At 57.1% G+C, this 15,152-nt stretch overlaps 2 protein-coding genes across 6 annotated transcripts in view; one reads left to right on the top strand and one right to left on the bottom strand.

The window, feature by feature from the left end:
• Positions 1-10,900, top strand: part of TRAF7 (TNF receptor associated factor 7) — a 33,898-nt gene extending 22,998 nt beyond the window's left edge. For all 4 annotated transcript variants that reach the window (XM_054081093.1, XM_054081095.1, XM_054081094.1 and 1 more), the window contains 13 exons: positions 565-782; positions 1,342-1,415; positions 2,398-2,446; positions 2,913-3,040; positions 4,100-4,182; positions 4,594-4,633; positions 5,043-5,159; positions 6,723-6,845; positions 7,646-7,765; positions 7,892-8,023; positions 8,265-8,384; positions 8,935-10,157; positions 10,525-10,900. In XM_054081093.1, the coding sequence (XP_053937068.1) occupies positions 565-782; positions 1,342-1,415; positions 2,398-2,446; positions 2,913-3,040; positions 4,100-4,182; positions 4,594-4,633; positions 5,043-5,159; positions 6,723-6,845; positions 7,646-7,765; positions 7,892-8,023; positions 8,265-8,384; positions 8,935-8,949 (1,219 nt within the window). In that variant the 3' untranslated portion in view covers positions 8,950-10,157; positions 10,525-10,900. The remainder of the gene's footprint in view (positions 1-564; positions 783-1,341; positions 1,416-2,397; positions 2,447-2,912; positions 3,041-4,099; positions 4,183-4,593; positions 4,634-5,042; positions 5,160-6,722; positions 6,846-7,645; positions 7,766-7,891; positions 8,024-8,264; positions 8,385-8,934; positions 10,158-10,524) is intronic.
• A 154-nt stretch (positions 10,901-11,054) lies between these two features.
• Positions 11,055-15,152, bottom strand: part of CASKIN1 (CASK interacting protein 1) — a 33,413-nt gene continuing 29,315 nt past the window's right edge. For both annotated transcript variants that reach the window (XM_054081091.1, XM_054081092.1), the window contains 3 exons: positions 12,974-15,076; positions 12,492-12,888; positions 11,055-12,085 (listed from right to left, as the gene is read on the bottom strand). In XM_054081091.1, the coding sequence (XP_053937066.1) occupies positions 11,989-12,085; positions 12,492-12,888; positions 12,974-15,076 (2,597 nt within the window). In that variant the 3' untranslated portion in view covers positions 11,055-11,988. The remainder of the gene's footprint in view (positions 12,086-12,491; positions 12,889-12,973; positions 15,077-15,152) is intronic.

Here is a 15,152-nt window from a genome sequence, read left to right as displayed (position 1 = left end):
TGCGTAGGCAGAAGAGCCAGATAGAGAAGAGTCAGAGCAGTGGATGTGGCCAGAGCCACACAGGGAGGAGGACAAGGGTAACACAAGCACCATGTCAGTGTCTTTCAAACCAATCCTTCTTCCAGGACAAGGGAAGTGCTGCTAAGGCTTGGAGGGCCCATTGCCACCCAAGCAGGAGTGCAGCCCAGGCTGGGGTTTCCCCGTGGGATGCACAGCTGAGGTTACCATTGCAGGAAGAGATATCTTGGCATAGGAAGGTGAGTCCTGGCAGAGCAGCCCTGACTCCTTGCCATGGTGCAGGCCCATGGCAGCATTTGCTAAGGTTTTGATGGCTTTTGGATTGGGCTCCTGGTGAGCTCGTGAACACCACGTTCTGTCTCTTGCTGGAAGAATGGGAGCTGCTTAGCCTGCCTGTGTCCCTGCAGTTGCCTGCACCCAGCAGGATGGAGGAGCAGTACAGCTGGGGGACCACACAGGTCTCATTCTTCCCTCTTGGGAGCCAGCTGAGCAAGGAGGTCTCCAGTGCAATCCCTGCTCCAGCCAGCATCTGCCTTCCCCTCGCAGGTGTACATTCATAGGAAATCAAGACACTTACGAGACCCACCTGGAGACGTGCAAGTTTGAGGGTCTGAAGGAGTTCCTGCAGCAGACAGATGATCGCTTCCATGAGATGCAGGTGGCAATGGCACAGAAGGACCAGGAAATTGCCTTCCTGCGCTCCATGTTAGGGAAGCTCTCAGAGAAGATTGACCAGCTGGAGAAGAACCTGGAGCTCAAGTTTGGTGAGTCTGCAGGGACAGGGCAGCTCTTTGTTCAGGTGGTGTGTTACAGGGTTCATTCCATGTTTAAAGCTGGTGCTGAGCAGGTGTCAGGAGGTTCAGATATTCCTTGCAGTGGAACAAATAGGGGTTCCATCAACTTCTCTGCTGCCAGAACATTATGGGACCCAATCCTGCAGTCACGAGTCACATGGCAAGCCCTGGAATTGTCTGCAGGCAGCTTCCACTTTTCTCCCATGACTTTTTCTTGCACAGTCCATGGGCACAAGCCCCCCAGAAAAAAAATTAGTGAGTTGAACAGCTCCATCCTGGTGTCAGTGTGTTTCCTGGACACCTTTGCTGTGCCCAGCCCTGTCTTGCCTTTGAAATCTGCTGTGTATTCAGCATCCAAGTACAATTTACATTTCAATAGCAGACATCTTCATGCTCTTCCCTGCTGAGAGCAACAGTGGTTTCTCCTTGCTCCCTGGTCAGAGGTTAGGTGGCAGCGGGTGTCCTCTGCGCGCTCTCTGGATGCTGTCCCTGCCTCTGCAGTGACTAAGGGCCTGTCCTTCTCTCCTAGATGTGCTGGATGAGAACCAGAGCAAGCTAAGCGAGGACCTGATGGAGTTCCGCAGGGACGCCTCCATGCTGAATGTGAGGAGGGGGCCAGGCGCTGGGGCTGAGTAGGGATTGCACGCAGGCAGCTGCTGGCTCTGCTGCTGGTTAGGCCTCTCCTGCAGTGAGGGGAGGCTTTTGGGTTCCCTCCACTTGCTGCCTCTGTTCACCCCAGTCTTGGTTTGCCTTTACTGCAAGGGGTCTGGGTGAAGGTTTCCTCTAAGCTCTGAGTTAAAGGCAGCTCAGTGCGCACATTCTGATTTAACTAGTTCTGGTGCCTTTCCTCAGCCTGTTGCTGCTCTTGAAATGTGTTACCAGGGGAGGGGACCCCTGCAGCAAGGAGAGAGCCCTCTGCTCCAGAGACTGGGCACTCCTGACCCTTGTATACTAGCCAGCCCTTCTCCCTGGCTGCTGAGAAAGCAGGAGGATAAGCAGAAGCTTGATAAGAACCTGGGAGCAAGAGCTGTCTCATGATTTTGGACATCATTCAAGCAATGATGGTGGAGAGACAGTCCTCTGTGGTTCAGGCAGACCACATCCCACTGGATGTACTGGTTCAGAGGAACTCACTCTGGTTTACCTAAGCATATGAATAAAGAGGGTCCCCGTGCATGCAGTAGAGACTGGGCTGTGGATGAGACTATGAAAAGCCCTTCTAGTTCTTCTCCAGCAAGGTGGGCTTCAGGAGCCCAGCTGAGCAAGCAGCCCCATAACTGATTAGATTCTTTTCAGCAATCTTGATGAGTGGCAGAGGAAGGACAGTGTATTCTCAAAGAGTATTAAAGAGTTCAGTGCAGGTCTGAGATGCTGTCAGAGCATTGTGGTCTCTGGAGGGAGGTGGCAGAAGGATGTATGCATACTGTCCTAGAGTGGGAGGCCAATCGGAGAATGAGTCGGGGCCTTCACAGGGATCAAGACCTGTCCAGAGGCAAGAGGGGTTTTAGCAGTCTTAAAGCTGTGCCCAGTAGGGCAAACTGGTCTTGATGTCTCTGCAGCTCATGCAGCTTGTTCTGTTTTTCAGGATGAACTCTCGCACATTAATGCTCGGCTCAACATGGGCATCCTTGGATGTGAGTATGCACGTGGTTTTCATCCTCTCAGTCTGGGTTTGGGGTGACAGCCCAAAGCCCTTCTAGGCAAGGTTACTGCTGTGTATGGGTGCAGTAGTGATTCATTCACAGGAAGAAAATCCTGGTGGGGGAGCTCGCTAGAAACATTGGCTGCAGGGTAGCTCATGGTGCTGGAGGGTCATTAGCTGCTGGGGGAGATATCAAGTGGACTCTGCATCTCTGGCCTCCTTATGTCCAGCCTGGGGTTGCATTAGAGTGACAAGTCCTGGGGCTCAAAGCAATGAAAAAGCAATGAGTTGTGAGGGTGGGACACGAGACCCTCCAGCCTCACTGGGAGGGTCTCACGGTTCCTTCTGGCCTGCAACAGCATGAAGTGCTAGTGCAGGCAGCTCTATCTCCTCCAAACTCGCTGTGACGTGGCACAGCACCATCATCCTGCCTCTTACTTACCCTCTTGTTTCCGTAGCCTATGATCCTCAGCAGATCTTCAAGTGCAAGGGGACCTTTGTGGGACACCAGGGCCCTGTCTGGTGTTTGTGCGTTTACTCCATAGGAGACTTGCTCTTCAGTGGCTCGTCAGACAAAACCATTAAGGTAAGAGCTTGGCTCTTTTGTGTCTCTTCTGCATTTGTAAATGTGCTTCAGGTGGGACAGAAACTGAGTTGCAGTTAAGGAAGGTGAGAGCAGTGTCACTTCTCAGAGTTTCTCCCAGAGAATCTTAAATGATTCTTTGCAGTTAGAATTGGGCAAAATTCTCTGCAAGGAAGTGTTCTGTGGTGGTAAAATCAAGAGACAAATAGTGGTTTTTGCAAAGCCCCAGTTCGAGTCTCCTTCCTGCTGTTCCTGGTTCTGCTTTGTGTGGTGTTCAGGGCATCTGAGCCTATTTTGGCTTCTGATGTTATTTTCCCTTTTTATAGAAAAAATCATCTTAGAAACAAAACATTTTCCCCTTATCAAATGTGTACTTTTCCCATGTTATGGCCTGTTTGTTTTCCTTTGTCCTGTTTTCAGTAACTCAAACTGACAGTGCTGCTCCGGCACAACCTGAACAGCGGGTTCCATGTTGGCTGCTGGTGGCTGGGCTGGGGAGCCATGCGGGCTGCCGCGATGAACCCAGCCAGGAAAAGGGCTTCAGTTTAGTTTCTTTGAGCGACAGCAAGAGCCACAGGGAAGAAAATGGACATTGCTGTGCTTTATTGAAAGAAAACAGCTCGCTCGCCCCTGCCTTGCCTGCTCTGGGCACCACATTGATGTGTTCCTGGTCTTGAGAGAGTAGTGTGTGCTCAGTGAGGAACACCTTTGCAGGGGCAGAGGAGACAACGGAATCCTAGGAGGGGGTATGAATTCCTAAAGCAGGGAGCTCAAGTGCTGCGTCTCTGGGAGAGGGTGTTGTGTTGGCCTGGGCTGGGAAAGGCAGAGCTGGAGAGGGCTGATGCACACTGCTGTCCAGTGTTAACTTCAGCCTGACCCTTTGCAGTACATTTCCCTTCCTAGAGCAGCTTATCTCTGCCTATGATCCCGGAAGGCAGGTGCTCAGGTGACAGCCTGTTTCCTCGATTCTGTGCTTTTGTGGCTTTACCGACATCCTGCCCAGGTCCCCAGCTGCTCTGTCTGCTGATGTGTGATCTGCTGCTGACTTGTGTTTCCTGTTAGGTGTGGGATACCTGTACCACATACAAGTGCCAAAAGACCTTGGAGGGTCACGATGGAATTGTACTGGCTCTCTGCATCCAGGGGTGAGTGGAGAGGGACGCCTGCCCCTGCAGGGAAGAGCGCTGGGGCTCCTGATCACACCCTTAACAATTCTAACCCCATTCCTGCACGTGCCAAGATTGTGCATGAGTGGCACATCTTGCCTCTTTGCTCTTTAAAAATTGACAAAACATGTATCTCTCTGGCCTCCCCTGCTGTCTTGGCTTCCTTCCCTGGTCACCAGCAGGGCTCCTGGCCTCCTGCTTTCTGGGCCAATCCCGCCTGGTCTCCCCACGGGACCTGGGCTCCTCTCCTGGGGCTGATGTGTTTGGTCTTGGCCCTGTGAGGCTGCGGGACTCAGCTCCTCACCCAGCACAGCGCCTGGGAACAAGCTGGGACCCTGCACTCGTTGCTCTCGCTCGCTGACCTCCCTTTGTTTTCTGGTGACATTGCAGGAACAAGCTGTACAGTGGCTCTGCTGACTGCACCATTATCGTGAGTACCCGGGACCCCTGCTCTGCTTCGTGCTTGGGATGCGAGAGCTACAGGCCAGCCCCAGGGCGCTGTAGAGTGGGGACCCGCATCCTTTGTTTCTATAAGGCTTTTTAGCTGCCAGTGGTGTAGGGCTGATAAACCATGGGTGCTTTATGCACTGCCTTCAGCCAGGTGACCCGGGGTTGGATTTGGGCACTTCCTGCAGGCAGGATTTCCTGCTCCCTGCTCCTGCGTGGAGGCTGGTGCCCTGTGCTGGGGCAGGGGCGCAGTGCTAATCGGGCCAGGACAGTGGGTTCTGTGCTGCCTGTGTTTGTCCCTGCGTGGGACTGCCTGCCTCGAGGCAAAGCAGGAGGGTTTCACGAGGAGCCTGCCCCTGCCCCTCATGTTGTGCTCTTCTTCTCCTTTGCAGGTGTGGGATATTCAAAACCTGCAGAAAGTGAACACGATCCGAGCACACGACAATCCTGTTTGCACTTTGGTCTCCTCGCACAACATGCTATTCAGCGGCTCTCTCAAAGCCATCAAGGTAGAGCTCTGAGGTGGCTCCTCATGGTCTGATGAGGACCAGTGGTTCAAACTGTCAGGCAGTGGTGTCCACAAAGGAAGAAAGTGGCATTTTGGTCTGTAGGTGACCTTGTTCATAGAATCATAGAATGATTTGGGTTGGAAGGGAAGCCCATCCAGTTCCAGTCCCATGGGCAGAGACACCACCCACTGGATCAGGTTGCTCCAAGCCCCATCCAACTTGGCCTTGAACACCTCCAGGGATGGGGCAGCCACGACTTCTATTGACAACCTGGGCCAGGGCCTCTTCACCCTCATGGTGAAGAATTTCTTCCTAATGTCTAGTGTAAATCTTCCCTCCTCCAATTATAAGTCATTCCCCCTTGTCCTATCACTCCAGGCCCTTGTAAAAAAAACTCCCCAGCTTTCCTGGAACCCCTTTCAGCACTGGAAGCTGCTCTAAAGTCTCCTCCGAGCCTTCTCTTCTCCAGGCTGAACAATCCCAGCTCTCTCAGCCGTTCCTCATAGCAGAGGTGCTCCAGCTCTCGCATCATCTCTGTAGCCTCCTCTGGACCTGTTCCAACAGTTCCAAGTCCTTCTTGTGTTGGGGATTCCGGAACTGGACACAGGACTCCAAGTGGGTTCTGATGAGAGCAGAGTAGATGGGGAGAATCCCCTCCCTTAGCTGGCTGTTGAGTATGTGGAGTATCTTGGCAGTTCTTGAAGGTGTGTGTCCTTGGGCCCCCAGTGGGGCCTGCTCTGACTGTTGGGAATTATGTCTGGAGCCTAGAATTGGCTGGGGATTCAGGCTGGCTGTTTTGAACCTCCTCCAAAGGATCTTGAATCTGCATTCTTTACCTAAAACATGCAGAAATCAGGGAACAGCTTTGCAAGTTGCCCTTTAAAGCCTTGGCGAGATTCCCTTGGTTCTGCTTCCAGCTCCTGTTGAGATGGCTTATGGGGCCGTCCATCTGTAAGAGGGCGCATGCTCTTTTCTTTATCTGGGGCCTGGAGTGCTTCAGCGCTCGGGGCTGGAGGAGCAGTGAGACATCTCTGAGCAGAAGGAGAACGTGGGGCCTTCTGTTTCTGTCATCCCCAGCCACTTTCTGCCAGCTGAGCGGAGCAGGCCAGTAGGGCTGCTTGGAGTGGCAGGGTGGGATCCAGTGGTCCCTGCAGGCTGAGGGGTTCAGCCAGATTTTCCCAGGAGCTGTGGGAATGGAGCTGGGCACAGGCAGGGAGTGGAAGTCCATGTGTTCTTTACCTTAGCTTTGGTTTAGGTTTCCTAAGCTCATGGCTCTGCTAGAGAAGGGTCTCTGGCAGTGATGCAGGCTCCAGGCGAGCTCTCCCAGGCCCTCAGGGGACACACTTACTCAGCATGGTTATCGTGTGCTTTATCTGCATGTCTGTGGGTTCAGGTGATTCCCACCAGGAAGGAGAGCCAGCGCGAGGTTCTACAGAATGAGCAGGGGTCTTGTGCCAGCTGGGCAGTGCCTGGGCTCCACGTTCGAGGTGGGCCACCCTGCCCCATCACTGCCCAGTCCCTTCAAGACCCTTCCATGTATATGTGTGGTTTTGCTTTCTGCAGGTCTGGGATATTGTCGGTACCGAGCTCAAATTGAAGAAGGAGCTGACTGGTCTGAATCACTGGGTGCGAGCACTGGTGGCTTCTCAGAACTATCTCTACAGTGGATCTTACCAAACAATCAAGGTGGGACCCTGAGACTCGTGGCAACCGTGAGCCATCGGCTCTCCCATGCCTCTGTGTATCTATATTCTGCAGCGTGGGTTGGTGGAGCAGGATCTCGGATGCGAGAGCACTGCCGTGTGCTGCTGACATGCTAGGTTTTACTGCGCTGATCGCATCTTTGCCGGCGCAAATGGTGGGCTCTGGCTGGTCCTTGGGAGTGTAGCTGGTGGGGGACACTCGCTAAGATAAAACACAGCCTCACAGCCACAGTGCCTCTCCTGCTGCCTCGGCAGCTGCCGCAGCGTTATCTGCACTGACAGTCCTGCTGATAAGAGGAGAAGGTCACTGTCTGGCTGCCGAGTTACCATCAATCTGTGTGTCGTTTCCAAAATGCCCTCGTCTGCGTTGGCTCAGGCTTTGATGAAGAGTTCACCTTTAAGCATCTGGGTGACACGAGACTCTGAAGTTGCCCTACTCAGTGTTAATAAATCCCTGTTAATTTGTCTGCATCAGATTTTAGTGCTCTCAAGGATTGAGTTGTGTGTCCTCATGTGTGTGCATAATCACACACACGAGGTGTGCCATCTCCTCTACTCTTTCAGCCTGGATGTTCAAAGCTGGGCAGCTAAATATGATAGCAGGACTTGCCTCACCAGTATTGAACATTCCCAGCTGGACAAATCTGTCCTTAAGGATGTGATCTGGGCACTCATGGAGCCAGGTTGACTCCATGCATGGCTGAGGAGCTTCCAGGGAGCTTTCTCCTGTAGAGGGGTCCCTGCATGGGTCTCACCTTGTCTTTACTCCGGCATCTCTTTCAGATCTGGGATATCCGCAACTTGGAGTGTGTCCACGTGCTGCAGACGTCGGGAGGCAGTGTCTATTCCATTGCTGTGACAAACCACCACATCGTGTGTGGCACCTACGAGAACCTCATCCATGTAAGGGCTGCGGGGTTTGATGCGCTTCTTGGCTTAAGGCTGGGGGAGAAGGGCAAACACCTCTTGGAGGAGAAGTTGGTGGCCTGCAGCCCGGTGCAGCCTCCGAGTCCTGCTCTCCTCCCGCAGGTCTGGGATATAGAGACAAAGGAACAAGTCCGCACGCTGACCGGGCATGTGGGTACGGTCTATGCCCTTGCTGTCATCTCCACGCCGGATCAAACCAAAGTCTTCAGTGCATCGTATGACCGGTCTCTCAGGGTATGTGTCCAGGGCTGTGCAGCTGCGTCTGTGTATTTGACACTGCTGTTAAAACATAGACAGCCGTGAGGGAAAGGAAGGACAGAGGATCTTCCTCCCTGCATGCCACATGGCCTCATATTTAATTGTGTAACCTGGCTTGAACCTGGTGGCACTCAGCACCCCCTGTCCCTCCTGGTGTTCTGGGTTGTGCCAGAGTTCCGTGCCGCTCGCTTGGCTCACCTGTCCTGTGTGCCCGTAGGTGTGGAGCATGGACAACATGATCTGCACTCAGACGCTGCTGCGACACCAGGGCAGCGTCACTGCTCTTGCAGTCTCCAGAGGCCGCCTCTTCTCCGGCGCCGTGGACAGCACTGTAAAGGTGGGTTTCTATGATGGTTTTGTCACTTGCAGTAGCAGAGCCAGGGCATGAAATGAGTTACCAATCTTCTTCAAACAAGCACTGGGGATGGTTCTCAGTGAGTGGAAGGTTTAACTCCTGGCAGGGTGTTGTGGAAGCCAAAAGCCTGTAGGGAAGCTCCACGAGAGGATAAAGAGACACCCACAGAGCTGCTCATCGAATCGTGGAATGATTTGGGTGGAAGGGACCTTAAAGCCCATCCAGTTCCATCCCCTGCAGTGGGCAGGGATGGCTCCCACTGGATCCATTTGCTCCAAGCCCCATCCAACCTGGCCTTGGAACACCTCCAGGGATGGGGCAGCCACAGTGTGGACAACCTGGGTCAGACCCTCCTCACCCTCAGAGGAAAACATTTCTTCCTGAGATCTCATCTCGATCTCCCCTCTTTCAGCTGAAAAACCATTCCCCTTGTCCTGTCCCTGCACTCCCTGATCAAGAGCCCCTCCCCAGCTTTCCATCTTCAACTTGCTCAGAACAGTCACTGCCATGGGCTTCTGTTGTCTCTCCTCAGGTCTGGACGTGCTAGCGAGAGCGCCACGCTAGTCCTGCACACTGAAAGACCAAATCCTCCTCCCCTCCGTCGGCCTGCTGGGTGACCAACACCACTACGAACCAACTGCTGCAGCTCCCCTCCGCACCGACCACTGCCTGCCGCTGCCCGGCAGCCGGTTCCCCCAACCGCAAGGACCCGGCTGGCAGCTCTCAGGACGCGTCTGGCCCATGGACGCTCCCAATGTTCCCTCAAACCTGAAATGTAAGATTGGTGACACAGAGGACGCCGTTGTTCGGCCAGCACCCTCCGCTCTGCAGGGCGCCCTGTTCTGCTGCCTCTCCTGAGCTGAGGAGCCTCCTCCAGGGCCAGGGCTGCAGCGACACCACGGCTCCAGAGCTGGGCAGCCCCACGGGGCAGCGGTGCAGGTGCAGTGCGGCCCTTGGCTGCGATGGGACTGAATGGTTCTGCTCGGCGCAGGTGGAGCTGCGTGGCCAGGGCAGTGATGCTGGGACGCCACTCCCTTTGTAAATCGTGGAACCGAGCACTGGGCCTCGCCCTGGGTCAGGACCCCGGCCCCTCTCTGTCTCTATATTTAATTTTACTGCCAAGATGTCAGGCTGATCCATCTGGGAAGAGGTGATTTCTTGAGTAGCCAGGTACGATTTTTACGCCACAGCTAGTTCTCAAATCAAGTAACACAAGCCCATCGTTCACCACCCTGTAATAATGATCTCCACATTAAAGAGAAAAAGCCTCCGTTGCATTTTTACTCACATTTTCTACTGTTTTTAAGATTGTAATATAGATTTGATTATTTCTTCATTGACAATAAAAGCGGAAAGAGTTGTTCCTGGCCAGCGTGAGTTATTGTGGGCTCAGCCGGTCCGGCTCCTGCGGCAGCTCCTGCCTCCCGGAGGGGTGGACGCAGCCGCAGCACCCGCTGTGAAAGAGAAGGTGCAGGGAGTGGGCAGCCGGAGAGGGAGAGCAGGTCCCCAGACTGCTGCGGCGCCTGCAGCACCGGCACCCGGCAAAGCAGAGGCACCCATGGGTGGTCTCAGCCATGCAGCAAATGCACCCAACACAACAACCGCACCGTGAGCACCTGCAGCACCGCAGCATTCAGTGCCGCTCTCCTGCTGGGCCAGCACAGCCCGGGACTCCACCATCATCCACCAGTCCCGGCTGCACGGCAGGAGCCATCGCAGCGATGGGGTTTGGACACAAACAGCGCCCGCAGCCCGGTAAGGGTTTTATGTTTTTATTTTTCTTTAAATATTTGTTGCCAGACTTCGTATAGGAGCAAACTTCTTCACAGCACCACGAGCCACCTACTATTCAGAATAGGAAGAATAAGACGAGTAGAGGTGAAATCTAAGCACAGAAGAGCAGGGAGAAGCACCAAGATGCATAGCTGGACAGATGGGATACGATACAGAGTCCATAACTTAATCATAAAAAATATATATATGTATATATCCATCATGTAGAACTTTATGGATTGTTTTTTTAGATACATATTTTTTTTTCTTTTCAACAGATATTTTCAGGCGAGTGATTTTTTTTTTTTTTGTTATTTTTAAAGTCTTTTTTGTTTTTTTTTCTTTAAAGAAATTTCAAAGTTGTGCCAAACACATCTGGATCAGCGACCACAACGGGCGAGACAGGAGGAGAGCGAGGGAGGGAGAGGAAGGCGGTGGGAGAGACCACTCTGTAACATCTTGAGAAAGAAAGGAACAGCAACACTTTGTTTCGGAAACCACAAGCAAAAAAAAAATGCATTCATCAGGACTCAAGCGACTGAACCAGACTCCAACTCCAGTTTGTACAGGAATATACAGCGGCACGTCCGAGGACGCAGCGAGCACGCACACCCACGGGCACCCACACCCACGCACGCCCACACCACACAAACGCCGACAGAAAAGAACGGAACCCAAACCTGACGCCACTCGCAAAGAAGGGAAACGCCTCCAGGAGAGGGGGGGAACAAAAACCTCCGTAAAACAAGGCACATCCTTTGAGTTCATAACGGTGGGAAAAGAAAGACGCGACACCGAATCCCAACGCAAAGACCCGAACGGAACTGCTTGCACGTACCTTCCACCCGGAGAAAAGGTAAATATTGTGCTACTCGTAGAATGAGTTTGCCACAAGACACACAGCTTAGTATAATCTAATAGTTTTTCTCAAGCTAAAATCCAGTTTTCTCTTGATTTCCTTTAAACTGCTTTATATATAATTGCTAATATTTTTAAATCTTTTAAATATATATTTGTTAAAGTTTATTCTTTTTATTATTTTGGAGGTGGGGGAAATCTGCTTTATATCTTTTCTTTTTTTTTCCTTCCCCTCCAATAAATTAATACTTCTCTACAGCTCAGCCCTGTCCTCTCCCCCGGCGAGGGGCACGTCCTGCTGCCCCCCCCCGGGACCCCGAGACGGGGCGATCGCTCCCCAATTTGCAACCAACGCCGACCAAGCCCCTTCCTGAGGCGAAGAGGAGCCCCTTGGGCTGCCCCAGGGCAGCCCCCGCGCCCACCCAACGACGACGGAAAACGCAAGAGAATTCCAAAACGGAAAAGTTTAAAAAAAAAAAAGAGAAAAGAAACCCAAGTGCATTTGCCCACCTGGCTCCGCCACCGGCATCACCGCAGCGGCCACCAGCAACCACATGCGGTGACAAAACCACCGTGCCGGGCAGGGCTTGTGCTACATTCGGTGACCGGCCGGCAGGGCACGGGCGCGATGGCCACCGGCCATGTAGGCAGAGGGCCCCCCGCGCGCCCCGGTGCCGATGGAGCCGTGTCGGAGCGTGTTGCTTTGTTTCTTCTGTTGTGGTTTGTGGTTTGTTTGTTTTTTTTTGCTTCTGCAAAAGGGAGTCCTGTGGCGCCGAGTCCGTGAGCACAATCCTGAGGTATCTTCTTCTTTGTGCAAACCCCGAGGGACGGGATGTCCGGGAGGGGACGGCTGTACAAAGGGGACGGGAGGAGGACGGCGGGGCCCGGGGGGGTCGTGGATCGTTGTGCCCTTGTGCCCACGTAAGCCCTGAGGTTCGCGGGGCCCTGGCGCCCCTCACTCCAGCATGGCATCCAGCTGGTCCGCCAGGTCGTCGAACATGCTGCCAATGTCGTCCAGGATGCTCACGGTGCTCTTTGACTCCACGGCTGAGCTGGGTGGGTGGTGGGGACGGGTCAGTGACATGCACGGGACAGCGGCACCACACGGTCCCCTCTGCCCCATACACGTCCCTCCTGTGCCCTGCGCTGCTCAGCACCATGTCCCCAGCGTTCCCTCCCCAGGGCTATGGCACAGCTGGGGCCATCCCAGCTCCACGCTGCTCCAGCTCAGCGTCCCCATGTCACCTCTCCAATGCATCCCCATGCACATACCCCTGGATCTCCCTGACCATGCTGCCCACAGTGTCCTCATCACCTCCCTAAAATGGCTCCAGCCAGGATGCTCTCACAGCATCCCCACACCGTGACCCCCAGCACAGCCTGACCCCTGCCCACGATGCCCGTGGCCTCCTGCTCCCCATCCCCACGCGGGGTCCCTGCCGCCCTGTGCCCCCTTACTCTGCCGCCTGACTGTCCTCCTGCTTGATCTTCTCCTCCACCGCCTGCAGCGCTGCGGCCAGGGACGCGCTTGTCTCCTCCAGCTTCTGCTGCGCCAGCTCGGGGCCGGTGGTGTCGACGGAGGGGCCGGCGATGGCAGAGCGCGGGGGCTTCACGGGCACCTGCTGGGGCTGGGCGCCGGGCGAGAGGGGCTTGGCGGGGCTGGAGCAGAGCGAGGGCGGCGTGCTGGAGGGCTTGGCGGCGGTGGCACCCAGCTGCCGGGCGGGGGACGGGGTTGGCGTCGAGCTGGCGCTCACTGACTGGATGGCAGCGTGGGGCTTGGGGGGCTTGGGCGCCGTTGGGGGTGGCACGGGCTTGGGGGACACTGGAGGCGGCGTGCCGTGGACCCGCTTCACCTCTGTGGAGAGAAAGGAGAGGGGCAGAAGGGTGCAGAGCCAGCCGGGACCCCCAGCGTCCACCCCAGGGGCCGGTGGGGCACCTACCTGGGCTGCCAGGGCTTGGGATGGGCACCTTTTTGGGGACGGGCACTGGGGGTCCAGGCATCTTCTGGGGCGGATGTGTCAGCACGGGCTTGGGGGACACCGGCGGCTTGAAGGGCTTCTTGGGCTCGGCTGGCGGTGGGGCGTAGTCAGGGCCATCGGGGCGTGCGGCGGGTGGCGGGGTGGGGGGTGGCTCAGCCCCGCTCAGCTCCGAAGCTGGTCGCCGCTTGACAGTGCCGGTGCCGTTCTGGTAGACAGCGAGCGTGGCCGGCTCCAGCATCGGCTCCTTGTCCTTCGCCTTGGGACGGCGCTTGACGGTGTCAGACTCGGTGAGGACGAAGCGGACGCCATCCTGCTGGCTCTGCCTGGCCCGGATCCGCCGCTTGAGCGTGGCGCTGGCCTCCACCTTGGCCAGGTCCCCGTGGCGGTGAGCTGGGGACAGCCCCTCTCCCGCCTCGCCCCTCGCCGGCCCCAGGGGCCGCGGACGCTGCTTGATGGTGAGGTTGCCCTCCTCAGCGAAGGGGATACCATCCGGGGAGCCACCACGCTCAACTCGCAGCCGCTCCCCAGGGCCGTTTGCGCCCGCCTCTGACCGCAAGCTGTCGGCACGCTCACGGCGGGCGGCTGCCACCAGCCCGGTGACAGGGCCACTGATGGTCCGGCGCCGGTTCACCACCTCCCCATCCAGCCCGATGGCCTCTTTGTGCTTGACGGTGGCCAGGACGGTGGCCACTCGGGCACGCTCGGGGCTGCCGGGAGGAGCCCCGGGCTGCAGATAGTAGCCATCAGGCGCCTTGCTTGGCACAGGGCCGCCAGCCCCATGTGGCTTCTGCAGCGCCAGCGCCCGAGCCCCACCGCCAATGGACGACATCTCCAGCATGGCCGCGATGCTGCGCACGCTGCCGGCGCTGCCCGTGTCCACGCTGCCACCGAGGTCACTGGCCCGCCGCTGCTCCCGGCGGCTCTCGCCCTCAGCAGTGGGCAGCCCCGTGGCCACCTCGCCCTCACCCTCCTTGGGGAAGTCCTCAGCCATACCAGCGCTGGAGATGGCGGAGCTGGAGCGCTTGGGTGGTGGTGGCGGGGGACCCTTCTTCTTGGGGCGGACGGCAAAGGACTGGCTGCGGTTGACGTTCTTGTCGCCACCGGCGGGCGCCCGCACCGAGTGGCTGCGCCCCACACGCCGCTGGACGGTGGCGTAGGGCCCTGCGTCCGGCACCAGCAGCTCATCCCGCTCCTGCTCACTGTCGGAGGCAGCGTAGCGGTTCAGGCTGTGCGCCCGCTTCTTCGGCCGCCCTGGCTCCTCCTCGCCCTCGCCCGCGGGCGGCAGGCACAGCACCGGCACCGAGACGGGCAGGACGGGCACCCCTGGCGGTGCCCCCTCACCCTCACTGGGCTGCGGCAGGACGTAGGCGAAGCCACGGTGGGTAGGCGACTGGGGCAGGGAACGGGGTGATGCGGGGCGCTCGCCCGGCGGCAGCAGCTGCGGGGTCGGCTTCACCTTGGCGGTGGCGTGGGGCGCCGGCTGGCCCTGCGGCGAGGGTGGCCGCGGTTTGGGGGTCTGCGGTGGCGTCAAGTGGCCAGCGGAGGATGGGAAGGGCTGCCGGGGCTTGCCTGGCACCGGCGGCACACTGGCACGCTTGACGGGGTGGCCGTGCCGGGGTTGGCGCCCCTCCTTGGGCGGCGCGGGGGGACCCTCGCCGGCCCCCTCTGCCAGGTACTCCTGGCTCTTGGAGATGGCGGTGGCCGGAGGGCCCCGGGGGCCGTCCCCCAGCAGCTCCTGCGAGCTGCTCATCAGCCTGGTTCGGCCGCCCAGCCCCGGCGGTGAGCGGTAGCCGGGGGCCGCGGGGTTCGCCGCCTTCTCGGGGGGTTCCTCGGGGGCCTCGCCTGTCATGGCCACCTGCAGCTCACTGCTGAGCTCGCTGTCCTGGAAAGTGGTCATCTTGGGCGACTGACACTCAGGCGGCTCCGGTGGCGGGGATTCAATGGCCAGCACCTCCGGGCCCGCGGTGGCCTTCCTCTTTAGCGTGCCCGGCTCGTACTTGCCCAGCTCGGCACGCTGCAGCTCCGCCAGCTTCTTCACCGCCAGCATCAGCTTCTTCTGGTGGCCTGGGGACAGCACGGGGCATCAGCGCTGCTGCCGGGGACCGGGGCCTCCACGGCCAGCGCTGTGCCACGACATCTT

This window comes from Cuculus canorus, chromosome 15 (genome assembly GCF_017976375.1).
Source record: "Cuculus canorus isolate bCucCan1 chromosome 15, bCucCan1.pri, whole genome shotgun sequence".
NCBI classification, from domain to species: Eukaryota; Metazoa; Chordata; class Aves; order Cuculiformes; family Cuculidae; genus Cuculus; species Cuculus canorus.
The sequence above is the reverse complement of the archived record's forward strand: the minus strand, read 5'-3'. Positions and strand labels throughout refer to the sequence as shown.